The 13,680-nt window shown below is 56.6% G+C and overlaps 1 protein-coding gene across 8 annotated transcripts in view; it reads left to right on the top strand.

Annotated features, from left to right (window-relative positions):
- Tmcc1 (transmembrane and coiled-coil domain family 1) overlaps positions 1–4,010 on the top strand; it is a 168,668-nt gene extending 164,658 nt beyond the window's left edge. For all 8 annotated transcript variants that reach the window (XM_071605937.1, XM_071605934.1, XM_071605932.1 and 5 more), the window contains one exon: positions 237–4,010. In XM_071605937.1, the coding sequence (XP_071462038.1) occupies positions 237–551 (315 nt within the window). In that variant the 3' untranslated portion in view covers positions 552–4,010. The remainder of the gene's footprint in view (positions 1–236) is intronic.
- Positions 4,011–13,680: the final 9,670 nt, after the last annotated feature.

The following is a 13,680-nucleotide window of genomic DNA, read 5'->3' as shown; positions in this document are numbered from 1 at the left end:
CTTGCCATTACAATGCTGCAGGCCATATTAAGGCAAGCATGGCCACTGTCCAGGGGACCCTGTCCCAGGGGAGCCGTGGAGGGAGGGATGGCCACTGGGTGGGGAGCCGGGCCACTGGCCTTTTCTCCCGGGCTGTGGCGTGTTTCCCGAGGCCGGCACAGCCCAGGATGCATGGGCTGGCCCAGGGGCGTCGACTCCGGCGTGGGGCAGCACTAACGTCCCTGTTTGGCCCTCAGGAGGCGCTGGAGGCCTGCCAGACCCGCATCTCCAAGATGGAGCTGCAGCAGCAGCAGCAGCAGGTGGTGCAGCTGGAGGGGCTGGAGAGCGCCACGGCGCGGAACCTGCTGGGCAAGCTCATCAACATCCTGCTGGCCGTCATGGCCGTGCTCCTGGTCTTCGTGTCCACGGTGGCCAACTGCGTGGTCCCCCTCATGAAGACGCGCAACAGGACGTTCAGCACTTTATTCCTCATGGTCCTGGTGGCCTTCCTCTGGAAGCACTGGGACGCCCTCCTGGGCTACATGGAGCGCTTCTTCTCGTCCCCCAGGTGATGCTGGGCCGCGCCCTCGAGAGCGCACACGGCGGCCGGCGGGGAGATGGGGCAGCTCACCTGCTCCAGTCGCCCCCACAGCAAGAGTCGAGTGAATCTGTTTACATTTAGAATAATGTTTTTTTCTTCAAGAGACGCAATTGCAATAGTATTTTTTAGATTTTATCCAAGAAGTTTTTTGGGCGAAAATCTTGGATCATTTTTATGTAGCATGATTTTCCTTGGGATGCAGATCCTCCCCGTCCTTTAACACAGCCACCACCGGAGCGCCCAAGGGCATCTCAGCTGCGGCCTGAAGGACTCACTAACCCACTAAAAAGATGCGACACCCAGTTGGCAGAAAGACCGACAGCCCCTCGCCTGCCCCGGGGCGCCACCTCCCTCCCGCCCGCCCGCCCGCCCGCCCGCCCGGGGACTCTACTGTGAAACCTGCCACATTCCATGTGTGAGTTTTTGGATTCAGGGTGGCATCTCCTCGTCCGTGGAAGAGCACGTGGACCTCCCTGGCATTGTCACCCAGTTGGCCATTCACGCTCACTCTGGAGCCCCGTCACTCCTGGGCCTGGTCCCCTCACGTTGCGGGGAGACAGAAGTGAGAGCCTCGTGCCACAGGGTCACCGCACAGTCCTCCTGCAGTGTTGTGAAGCAGCCCTGGAGATCCCCAACCCGTCATTTCCAGCAAAATCCCTTGGCCGCACTTTTAAGGTTGTTTTTTGTTTTTGTTTTTTTTTTAATATGTGTGTGTGCGCGTGTGTGTGTGTGTGTGTGCATAGTTACCACCTTAAAAATAAAACACCCGAACAGCATACTTGAAGAATGTAATACTCCAACTCTCAGTGCTTCCTTATGGTTTCTAATAGGATTTTTTATTATTGTTATTATTATTATTGGGTTTTTTTGGAAGGGGGTTGGGAGGGTCTTTTATTTTTCCTTTGAAATAAAGAAGTGATGTTTTTAAATGGAGACGTGTGGCTATTTAAATGTGCTGCTCCCTCTTGTCCTGACACAGCGTGAGGAGGGGACTCGCTGGGGACAAGGCACTGTCTTGACACGCATCCTCAACGCCCCGCTGTGGCGGCTGCTTCGTGGGGTCCTGCCAACCCCTCTCCAGCCCTCCCCGGCTCAGCGAGGTGGGGAGTCCAGGTGCGCAGGGGCAGGGAGGCCATGTCCCCAGAGCGCGTGCTACAGCGGGGGACAGTTTGGCCCCAAGAAATATTCACCCAGTGACCTTGAGCTGGGGCTGTCAGTTAGGAAAAATGGAGAGTCACAGCGATTCCTTGTGTTTCCTTAATTTATTGTCACACCCCCGATGGCCGAAACCAAAGTGATGTGCGTCCTCTGTCTGCTCCTCGCCCGGCTCCCTGCATTTCAAAGCTTTATTCTGCCTGCCTCAGAGGACCTGCTGAAGGGGATTCCACGCAGCAGCAAGGGACCCACGTCTCGGTGTCCCCGTCGCCGGCTTCCTGTTCATCGAGACTGACGTCTTCACGAACTGTGCTCAGTGGACTTTTGGAGACAGTCACCCTGGTGGGACCTGGACTCGGAGCTCGCCTGGAGAGCCTGGTTCGTCTTCACGCAGTGTGGGTCCCCAATGCCATTCCCTCTCGTCCTCCGTCTGTGCGCCCACGTGCTGCACAGGGCCTGGGCCACGCCCTGGAGAGAGAGCAGAGCCCGCTTTGCCTGTCCCCACGCCAGGAGCTGCTTCTGGAACCATATCGGCGTTGCCCTGTGTGCGGGAAAGGATGGCGTGGGGGACCGCTCTGGCCTTCTTTGACTGTGGCCAGGCGGCCTGCCCGGTCAGCTGGCTGTCTCCAGGACCCCTTGATATGATAACTCAGGTACCAGTCGCACCCCATCCCCAGATGATTGTAGTGCGCCTCCGTCACCATGAGCCCCCAGCGCAGGGACCACAGGGGTGATTTTTCTTTTTTAAGAAATAGAAACCATCAGAACCAATTCACATTCATGCCAAAAACAAATCGTCCCCAAGCCTAGACCCTTAACATGTCACCTTTGCCTGAAACACTGCAGCGACTTGAGCAGGAGTGCCAAAGGACACCACGACCTTGACAGACTGCTGTAGCTTCATTGCTCAGAGAAGAGAGCCTTACAGAGTTAATTAAAAAGAAACATTCAGAAATGCCCTCGCAGAAACCCAGGAGTTTTTCAGACAAACTTGGAGTCTCCGGCTGCTTAGTGGCTCCAGAGATCTGCACTGTGACGCGCGGGTTGACGTTGTTCCCATTTGCCTTTGGGACAGTTCCTATCGAAGGAAGGTCTTCACCTCTGGAAGGCCCAGAGCTGCCCCGGACAGGCCCACTCCCCTTCCACCACAGTTCAGGGCAGGTGCGATTGTGCCTTCCTGTCCCCTGTGTCCTGACCGCTCACCAAGTCCTCCCGCCACCCTGTGCATCCCGCGCGCCCGGCAGCCACCCATCTGTTGGTGCCCGCCTGTGCTCCATGTTGACCACCCCTGTTGCCTTCGAGTTTCCTCTCCGGGTGGCTGTTCCTAGGTCCCCTTGTCTGTCCCAAGCCCTTCTAGAACCTCACCCTTAAGTATTCTCTATAGGACTCGATCTCACTTCAGTGACTCCGCGTGCGTTTTCTTTGAAATGGAGCATTCCTGAGTTCTGTGTCCCTGCTGGGCCTGGCCTGGGTGGGTGAGGCTGGCTGCCTTCTCCTGGGTGACTCGGTTCAGGTTGTGGGAGGACCACGATTTCCCCCGTGTGTCACCATTCCAAGGGCTGTGGGCTGCAGTCTCCATCACCCGTTACCCTCTGTGCATCCTAACGAGGAAGGCTTTCCAGAAACCCCCTGGCTCCTTAAGATGCAAAAAGAGGCTGAATTTTATCTGGGCCACTGACTGGGGTCCTCCCACTCACTCCCTTGTCCCCCTTGGGGTCCAAATCTGGTGCCAAGCAGAGCCAGGGGTGCAGCCCTCCTCGCCAGCCATGTCCTCCCAATGAGCTCAATTCCACGTGGTTCCCACTGCATTTGGTTGTGTTTTCAATTTCACATCCCTTCGAGGTACAGTAGGAAGTGGGGGGAATGCCGAATTCTATGCATCCAAAACCAAACCAAACCCTCGGGTGCCCAAGGCCAAGCCCCGGCTCCCATGCCCCTGCCCTCCTGCCCACAGGAAACCTGGGGATTTGAATGTGGCTCTAAGAGTGGACATTTGCGCTGTGTGTCGTGTATGCCAGGTGACACCCTCAGTAGGGATGGACTACTAGACTGACTGTAAGCGTGTTTTCTCCAAGTGTGTAAGAATAAAAACTCACTTGCACGAACTGAAAAGTTACAGAAATGACACTTGTGAACGCGTGAACTTTAACACTGTAGTTGATAGATCTTAAGCTGCTAATGTGTTGAGAGAGATTTATGTTGTGTGTGGCCGCTGCTGATGGGCAGCAGGACTTTTACTGTACATACAAATGGAAATAAAGACCTCAGCTATTAACCTGGTGGCTGGACTTGGGTTTGTTTCAGCCTTTCAGGTGTCCGGCAGCAGGCGCGCCAATCTGAAGACTTTCCACTAGTGTAAATGTTGGAAAGAGAGAGAGAGAATGTGTGAGAGAGTGTGTGTGTGTGTGATTCTGTGTGTGTTGCTGGGCTGACATGCACAGATAGGCAGGTTGTACATTGTACAATTGGAAGGGGCTTCATATGTAGGCCACACGGTCAACATCCCAACCGTGCCGTGAGTAATGGGCACACAGAGAAGCCCCAAAAGTGGAGAGTGTATAATCTCAAAGTCTGCTTTATTTTCACCCGCTAAAGAGCCTGGCCCCATGGTGCACCCCCATAAGCCTAGCTACAAGGAGGCTGAGGCAGGAGGATCACAAGGTAGAGGCCAGCCTCAGCCATGTAGCAAGACCCCATCTCTAAATAAATAAGGTTTGGGGATGTAGCTCAGAGGTTGAGCACCCGGGGGTTCAATCCCCAATACTAAAAAAAAAAAAAAAAAAAAAAAATCAAGACTAGTACAGGTACAGCAAACCATAATGAAAACATGAATTAAAATAACTGCTCCACCTCAAGAGAAGGTTGTGAGGGTTAAATGAAACCACCGTGTACAGCCCAGCACCTGGCCAGAGGGAAATGCTTCACAGTGATCCCAGTTATTAATGTCTATAGACTAAGGATTCCCTGAGTACAGGCACCGTGTCACTCAGCTGACGTCAGGACATACCACATCTGCCATCCTGCCCCAGCACAGGCCCAGGAGTCAGAATTTGGGCTGGCCCTGGCCTTGGAGTTGGTTTGGGGAACCAGAAAATACGCAAATCAGCATGTCAGAGAATGCCCGCAGGTAGGCAGCCGCAGAACACCCAGGCCCTGGGGGACGGGGTGGACACTAATCGATTAGATAATTCGTTCATTAATAAGTTGATTTTTACTCCCAATTTCTGTTTTTTTTAATACCAAGAATTGGACCCAGGGGCACTTAACCACTGAGCCTCATCCCCAGCTGTTTTTCTTTTTTATTTAGAGACAGTCTTGTTGAGTTGCTTAGGGCCTCCTAAGTTGCTGAGGCTGGCCTCAAACTTGCAATCCTCCTGCCTGAGCTTCCCGAGACCCTGGGATTACAGGCATGTGCCTCCACTCCTGGCTGAGGTGGTATAATTTCCATTTTGCAGGTGGAAAACAAAAGCTAGAGTCGGTGGTTTGGATTTTCTCCTATAGACACAACATTTCATTAGTAAATGGCAAAGTCAGGATTTGAACTTGGCTGAATTTGACTCTCCAACTCATGCTATTTCTGCTGTTCCATTTTGCTGGATAAGGAAGTGAGTTTCGGGGGCTGAAGGTCTAGCTTAGTGGTCGACCACTTGCAGAGTGGGTACCAGGCCCTTTTTTGACCTTGAGAAGGTCAATCACCTACTTTTTCTGACTCTCCATGTCCTGCCTGTAAAATCACCATAGTTCTCCTCCAACAATAAAGTATTGGTCCCCTCAGTGAATAGCCATGCACACTTGAAGGGCTCCTCATCAGACAGGACAGGTGGCCATCTGTAGTTGAGATCTAGGCGGACCCCACCAGGATCGGGGAGCCAGAAGGGAGCTGGGGGAGAGATTTGAATCAAATGTACAGATGTCCACACGACGCTGAGTACATTGGTGTTCCCACTGCATAAAACATTCCATGATCTAAAAAAACAATCTTAGTGTTGACCTATGCCACATGAACTAGAACCTTAAGACAATAATTGGGCAAACTCCCCTCTCTATTCGTCGTGAAATTTGTGAGTTGTACTCGACTGGTCAAAACTCAGAACCCATCAAGATGTCTCTGGAGCTGGGATCGAGGGAGCATGCCCATAATCCCAGTGTAATCCCAGTGACTCAGGAGGCTGAGGTGAGGGAGGAGGATTGTAAATTGGAGGCCAGCCAGTAACTTAGCAATGCCCTAAGCAACTTAGCAAGATTTGAACTACCATATGGCTCAATACCCTTTAAGACCCCTTTAAGCCAGGCGCGGCAGTGCACACCTGTAATCCCAACAGCTTGGGAGGCTGAGGCAGGAGGATCATGAGTTTGAGGCCAACCTCAGCAACTTAGGGAGGCCCTAAGCCACTCGGTGAGACCCTGTCTCTAAATAAAATACCAAACAGCCCCTAGATGATTAATTTTCATAGAGTGTGTCATTTGTGAAAGCTGAAGTTTGGGGCTGGGGGTGTAGCTCAGGGGTAGAGCACCTGCCTGGCCCATGTGAGGTCCTGGGTCCCATCCCCAGCACCACAAAAAGGAAAGAGAGGACAGAAGGACAGGAGGAAAGGGAAAAAAATGGGTACCTGATCCAAGTCAGCCCACCCGAGTCCTGCAACTCTTGCTACCTGTCTTGGGAGCTAGGAGGTCATCTTCCTGCCTGAAGGCACGGGGCGGGGGGCAGGGAGGCCAGACCAGGACAGGGGAGTCAGGTTCCCCATAAACCAGTCCAGCTCCTGGCAGCAGCCCTGGGTCAAGTACTGGGGATTGAACCCAGGGTTGCGTCACCCCTGAGCCACCTCCCACCTCCCCAGCCCTTTTTATTTTTTATTTTGAGACAGGATCTTGCTAAGTTGTTCAGGGCCTCACTAAGTTGCCAAGGCTGGTCTCCAACTTGCAATCCTCCTTCCTCAGCCTCCCAAGTCGCAGAATTACAGGCGTGCGCCGCCGCGCCAGTTGGCAATGTCGCCATTGCCAAAGCTAATTTGAGTCGGGCTTTGTCACTCGCCTCCAGGTGACCTGTCTGGTGGAGGAGTATAAGGGACCACCCTTCCCTCCCAGGACCATGCCTCCCCTAACTTGAGCCACGCTGTCTGCCTGGGAGCCTCTGCGTTCTCAGTCTAGTGCTGTAGAACCTGGGACCAGAGAGAGGTCATGGCCAGTGCTGGCCCCTGCAAAAGGTCCCGGGCAAGCGAGAGGGTGAGCAGTAGCACACACCACAGCACTGGGGCTATGGCAGCTGCCCTGTGGCCACCACACATATGCTCCACCATGTGAGGGGGGAAAAAACAGCCCATTTCTAAATAATCCCCTTTTCAGCCTAACCTAGTTCAGGCCAGGAACATGTGTCTACAAACTTGTTCTTGCTGGGCACGGTGGCACATGCCTGTAATCCTGGCAATTTGGGAGGCTGAGACAGGAGGACTGCAAGTTGGAGGCCAGACTCGGCAATTTATCAAGGCCCCAAGCAACTTAGCGAGACCCTGTCTCAAAAAATAAAAAATAAAAAGGGCTGGGGATGTGGCTCAGGGGTTAAGTGTCCCTGGGTTCAATCCCCAGTTCCAAAAAAAAAAAGGAAAGAAAGAAACCCTCAGGGGACAGTTGGTGACATGTGAGTAAGGAATAAGTATTGCATCATGGTCAAATCTCCTGATTTTGAGAATTCTGCAGTGACTGAGCCATAGAATGTCCCTATTCTTGGGAAATCCTGTGAAAGGTTTAGGGTTCAAGGGGCGTGGCCTCTGCACCTCTCCCTCCAGGGCTTGGAGGGAGGCGTGAACACGCAGGAGGATGTGGGGAGCAGAGTGTTAAAACCTGGTGCATCTAAGTAGAGGAGGGGACCCAGGGACTCGGGGTTCTGTTCTCACAAGTGTCCGGTCCATGTTGAAATGATGGCCAAGGGCAAGAAAACCTGGTCTCTGTCGCCGTCTGGTGGCCGTTTCGGGGAGCGCACCCTGCGGGTCCCGACCTCAAACCCTGCGCCCAATTGAACTGGACTCCGGGCGCCTCCCAGCAGCCACCTGCCCATCGGAGCCTCCCGCCCTGGGCGTCCCTCCGGGTGCGGGTTCGAGTCCCCCTCGTGCCGAGGTCTGGCTGCCCGTGTGAACCGCTGCGAGCCCACGTCTCATGCAAACCGGGCGAAGTCGCCTTCACAGGAGCCACAATGTGCCAGTGTCAACCCTGACGCTTTGTGCGACCGGGGAAACTGAGGCCCCAAAGCCTCCCTGACTCCCTTTTTTCCTCTGCAAACAGCCGGCCCATCCCCCTCCCCCTGATCCTCCTTGGATGCGACTCAAATCCCGCAACTCCCCTAAAGTCTGGGTTCCCTATTGTCACCTCCGATCTCACCTCCCTAACCCCGCGCCCTGACACCCACCAAGCACATCCTCGCTCCAGGGCTTCCTCTTGGTCCTGGGTTCCCGCTGGGTGTCACCTCCCCGGGAGCCAACAGCCCCCTCCCCCGCCCCGTCTCCCCTTCCATGCAAAGGAACAGTCACTAGCCGCCAGGGACTCCCAGTTCTCTGGCTTCCCCGCGTGTCCCCAGTGACATCTGGCAGCGCGCGTGCTTGCGTAAGGGCGGGAATGTTTGTCCCTAAATCCTTTAGTCCCCCGCTTTGCTCCCAGGTGTCCGAGGCGCTCAAGAGTCCAAGGGAGTCCCATGAGGGTGGGGAAGGCTAAAGGTGGCCCTGTCTCCTGGGGACAGCGTGCCTACGTCATGCACGGCCAGAAAAGGAGCGCGGGGGACCCGGCCACTACCCTGCGGAGCGCAGCGCGGGCTCCGGGAGCTCAGGGAGCGGGAGTGTCCCCAGAACCGGGAACCCGAGGCTGAGGACCCGCAGCTCGTGCTCCGCCCGCTGGCTGTCGTCCCGCTTCCAAGCGAGGAGGGGGACGCGCCGGCGGGGAACCTTGGTGACAGCGTGTGGCATCCCACCCGCCACAACCCTCGGAGCCGCCCCGGGACCCTGGAGAGGCTCCCAGGGGGCAGGGGGCGGGGCGTCGGGACGATGGGCGGGGCGGGGCGGGGCGTAGAGACGACGGGCGGGGTGGGGCATCGAGGCACTGGGTGGGCGGGGCGGGGGCGGGGCGTCGATGTGATGGGCGGGGCGGGGCGGGGCTCTAGACAATGGGCGGGAAGGGGCGGGGCGTCGGGGCAATGGGCGGGGCCGGCGGGCGCGCGAACAATCGCCTGGCTCGCGACCTCCGCCCAGCGGTCCCCACCCGGCTTCCGGCCTCCCTCGGCCTGGGCGGGCGGCCGGAGGGTCTGGGAGCCTGGACCCCGGCTCGGGTGCCCTCCCTGGGTCGTCCCTGGCCACGCAGCGTCCCCCACACTCGCTGTCCTGGCGACACGGGCGCCTGGTGCAGGAACTGGTGCGGCACCGGCTGGCCAGCGCGGGGACGGGCGGGGGCGTCTCCAAAACTTCTCTCTTTTGGGGCCGAAGTGCCATTGACATGGAGGGACACGGACAGGCCTCAAATTTGAAGTCTGGTGAAGTTTTACACCTGATGCCCTGGACGCCCTTCCCAAGGTCCCCAGAAGATTCCCTGGTGTCCCTTGGCCAGTCCATCCCTGTCCCCAGCCCCAGCCGCTAGCAACCAGATCAGTCACTTGTCAACCAGATCAGTCACTTGTCCTTAGGATGGTAAAGGGTGTGGGGTATCCTGCGGAGGCTCTGACTCTGCGACATGGCCCACCCAGCTGGGCTCATCCACACCTGGGTCTTGTCGTGGTGTGGTAGGGGACGCCTCCATTGCAAGGGTCATGTCGTCTGCAGCTTATGAATACCCTGAGACCCACCTTCAGGTACAGGTTCTTTATGAATCTGTGCTTTCATTTTCACACCTCGCTACAGGATTGTTGGATTGTATAAGTCTATGTGGGATCTTTTTTTTTTTTCCTTATTTTTCTATTTTTTTTATACAGGAATTGAACCCAGAGGTGCTCTACCACTGAGTGACATGCCCAGCCTTTTTTTAAAAAAAATTATTATTTTAATTTTTTAAGATTTATTTCTTTGAAACAGGATCTTGCTAAGTTGCTGAGGCTGGCCTCCAATGGGTAATCAATCCTCCTGCCTTAGTCTCCCAGATCGCTGGGATGACAGGCAGGCGTCCCGAGGAACCCAGAGACCCCCACATGCTAGACAAGCTGCTCCACTCCTGAGCTTCGCCCCCAGCCGTATGTTTGACTTTAGAAAAAGAAAAGAAACTGATCAACGGTTTTCCAGAGTGACAATACCAATCAGCCCACCTCCCCGCAGCAGCCCTGTATAGGAGTCCGGTCCTCCCACCTCCTGCCCAGTACCTGGTGTTGGTCTTATTAATTTCAGGGGCTGGGGAGTTGCCTCAAGAGACTGCCAACAAATGGAAAGGCAAGCACCTTCCCCGCCAGCAGGGGGCAGTGCTGCACGCCTGTAATCCCAGCAACTCAGGAGGCCGAGGCTGGAGGATCACAAGTTCAAGGCCAGCTTCTGCCATTTAGGGAGACAGTGTCTCAAAACAAAAAAAGAAAAACTAAAAAAGACTGGGATGCAGCTCAGTGTTAGAGTGACTGTAGGTTCCATCCCTAGTACCCCAAAATATATTTAATTTAAAAATTTAAAAGGCAAGTGTCCAGAGAACCACCCCCCAGCCCCATGACTGAGCAGGCGCCAATCTTCCTGTGCTCCCAGGAGGGAGGCCCCTGCGCTGAGTCCCCAAGCCAACAGTGAGGGCGCTGAGTCTTGAGCTGCATCCTGCTGGCCTGACACCCCGCCTCCCTCCCCATCAAGGAGCCTCCGGAAGAATCCCGGGAAGTCAGGTGCAGAGGCCTGCAGAGGCCCCACAGGGCTCCCCGAGATTCTGATGGCAGGAAGGGCCTGGTGTCTGCCCTCAGCAGATCTTTCTGGGGCACCTACTATGTGCCAGGCCCTGTCTCCAGACAGCCGGGAGCCCACGGGAGCAGGAGCAGGTGGTGACCTCCGTAGGGCCCCCAGGACTGTGGGAAGGACAGGCCACAGGGGCAGGCTGGCACTGGGGAGACCATGGACTTGGCTCGGGGTAGCGAGGGAGCAGGGAGCCAGCCGTGGGGTTCTAGAAGGATCCATCAGAGGAGAGAGGAGGCTGGGAGAAGGTTCTAGAAGGATCCATCAGAGGAGAGAGGAGGCGGGGAGAAGGTTCTAGAAGGATCCATCAGAGGAAAGAGGAGGCTGAGGGACGGGGACTACTCCTGAGCCCCTGTCTGAGGAGGTGACAGCTGCTCTTTAGCCATCATTCCTTCTTCAGTAGGCACCTACTATATGCCTTGGGCCTCCTGGGGGGGGGAAGGCGAGGCTCAGAGCAGGCCCTGGGCTGCTGACTCGGGCCTTCTGCTCCCCCCCCCCCCCCCGCCCTTCCTCCTTTTTCCGGAGGGACAAGCCTGACCCCCACTTGGACAAACAGCTTAGGCTATTTCCGCCTCGCCTGCGCGGAGCCCGGCCCCGGCCTGAACAAACACTTCAGACCTGCGCTTCCGGCCTGGGCTCTGGGAAAAGCCCAACCAGGGTCTGCTGAGGTCACCCTGCAGGGAAGTGGGAAGAAGAGGACACCCAGGGCCCTGGCCCGGGGGTGGGCAGGCCTGTCCTGGTCCACACCGGGGCCTGCCACCAAGAGTGGGGATTCTGGGGGGGGGGGGGTTGAGGAAAAAAATTACTTGGGGTCCAGTAGAGGCCCTTTGGGGACCTCTAGGCTAGGAGGGTCCAGACTCTATCTGCCCTTTATAACCACTGAGCCCCATCCCCAGCCCTTTTTTTTTTTTTTTTTTTTTACATTTTAGAGACAGGGTCTCCCTAAGTGGCTAAGGCTGGCCTCCACAAATTGCGATCCTCCTGCCTCAGCCTCCCCAGTTGCTGGGATTCACGGGGCATGTGCAAGGCCCCATTCTTGGTTGCACCTGGATATTCTAATCATCGCCCCTGCCACAGCCTAGGCCTGGGCCCTAATGGCCTGTGGCAGGTCCCTCCAAGTCTCTTTCCTGGATACTGATGTGTCAAATCCAAAGCTGGGACCACCCGAGCACGGATGAGGGTCAGGAACTGCACCCAGGACGGAGCCCTGCACCAAGGCAGGACCGGGAGCTGGAAGGTTCCATATGGTGCAGAGCCCGCTGGACGCCCTCCCAGCTGGGGTGTGATGTTGTTTTTGTTTTTGGGGCGAAGCCGGCAGGCGAGACAATGGGATGGATTTTTTTCCCTCCTTGTAAGCAGTTTCTCATCTGGACCGAGGGCCGCTTCCCACCTCGGCTTCCTTCCGGCCTCTGGAGGAGCCGCTGAGGGGGAGGCCGTGGGCGGGAGGGAAGGAGCCAGGGCACCGCGACCTGGGAAAACCGATGGGCGGGGCCTCCAGGGCTGAAAACTCCTGGCTGTGTGACCTTAGGCAGTGAGTGTGCCTCTCTGATCCTGTTTTTCTTCTTCGCAAAATGAGACTGATCACAGCACTCGGTAGAACGAACAGGAGCAGCCACAGCACAAGCCGAGGGCTGGCCTGGCTCAGCAGAGGCAGGAGCTGGGGTGGGTGCCCAGGCAGTGGCCCACCCTGGTTGGGAGCCTCCAGGACCCCAGGAGGCTGGGAGCAGAGCCCCTGCCCATAAATCCCCTCCCACCAGCTCCACCACGGTGCTAAAAATAGCTCACCCCCCACTTCTCGCAGCCGATTCCCAGATTCCCAACCGGGTAGGGCAGATGGCCCTGCAAAAGGAAGTGAATTATGGGCAGAGGGGACTCCAAGCCGCCGTAAATCCTGCTCTGGCTGAAGCATTTAAGAGGCTCCTAAGAGCCACCTCACTTCACCTCTCCGGCCCTCCCCGGCCACAGCAGGCCTGGCCTTACGTGGGAACCAGAGGTCCAAAGGGTCAAGCTCGGGCCTGGGCTTCCCAGGTCCAATTCAATGCACACCTATAATCCCAGCTGCTCAGGAGGCTGAGGCAGGAGGATCGAGAGTTCGAGGCCAGCCTCAGCCACTTAGACCCTGTCTCAAAATATATTTTTCCAAAGGGCTCCTCTGAGCCTGCCTGTCCCCCTCACCTGCAAATGGAGCTGAGAGTCTGTTCCTCTAGGGCTTTAGGGAGGCCACCAGTGGGGGGCTGGGCCAAGGCAGACTCAGTGTCCCCTCATTAATCCTCTAGGACCCCCTGAACCCCCATCGGCCAAGCTCTCAGCTGCCCCTTGGCCTCCGATCCCTTTTGGAAGTCCACATCTCCAGCCCGCGGCTTCATGTATTAATTTATTTTTCTGTTTTTGGTAGCAGGGGTTGAACCCAGAGGCGCTCAACCACTGAGCCCCATCTCCAGCCCGTTTTTAGATTTTATTTAGAGGCAGGGTCTCCCTGAGTGGCTGAGGCTGGCCTCCAACTTTCAATCCTCCTGCCTCAGCCTCCCGAACTGCTGGGATGACAGGCGTGCGTCCTGGAGCCCCAGAGCCCACCATTGACCTTAGTGTGACCCTGCAGAGAAGAGATGGACCTCGAGCCAGAAGCCTGGGCCCTGGACACCAGCCCCACACCCTGGCGGTCACCTCCAGGCCTCCCTTTGGTGCTGTATAAAATGGGGCCAGGGAGACTCTGCTCACGTGAGGAGCCATTGTGATAAGCGCAGTTGCAGCCCGTGGAGGGGCCCAGGATGGTGTCCCCACCTCCTGACAAGCCCCAGGTGCAGAGGACAATGGCCAGGCGGCCCATCTGCGCTGACCTCAGCAGCTTCCGTGCCCCCCCCCAGCTGCCGGTGGCCCAGGAGGGTCCCCCCATCCCCTTCCTCTCCTTCCTGCCGCCCTGGGTGGTGGCTGGGCCCTTCCTGTTTCCGGGACCTGGAAATAGCTCTCCTGGATGGACGGCTGGACAGACGGCCGGCCTCCACCTCCGTCCCCTGGGAGGGGCTGTGGTCACTCACAGTTGCCACCAACAGCCGGTGACAG

Source organism: Marmota flaviventris, chromosome 20 (assembly GCF_047511675.1).
Source record: "Marmota flaviventris isolate mMarFla1 chromosome 20, mMarFla1.hap1, whole genome shotgun sequence".
NCBI lineage: Eukaryota > Metazoa > Chordata > Mammalia > Rodentia > Sciuridae > Marmota > Marmota flaviventris.
This window is presented reverse-complemented; position numbering and strand designations above follow the sequence as displayed.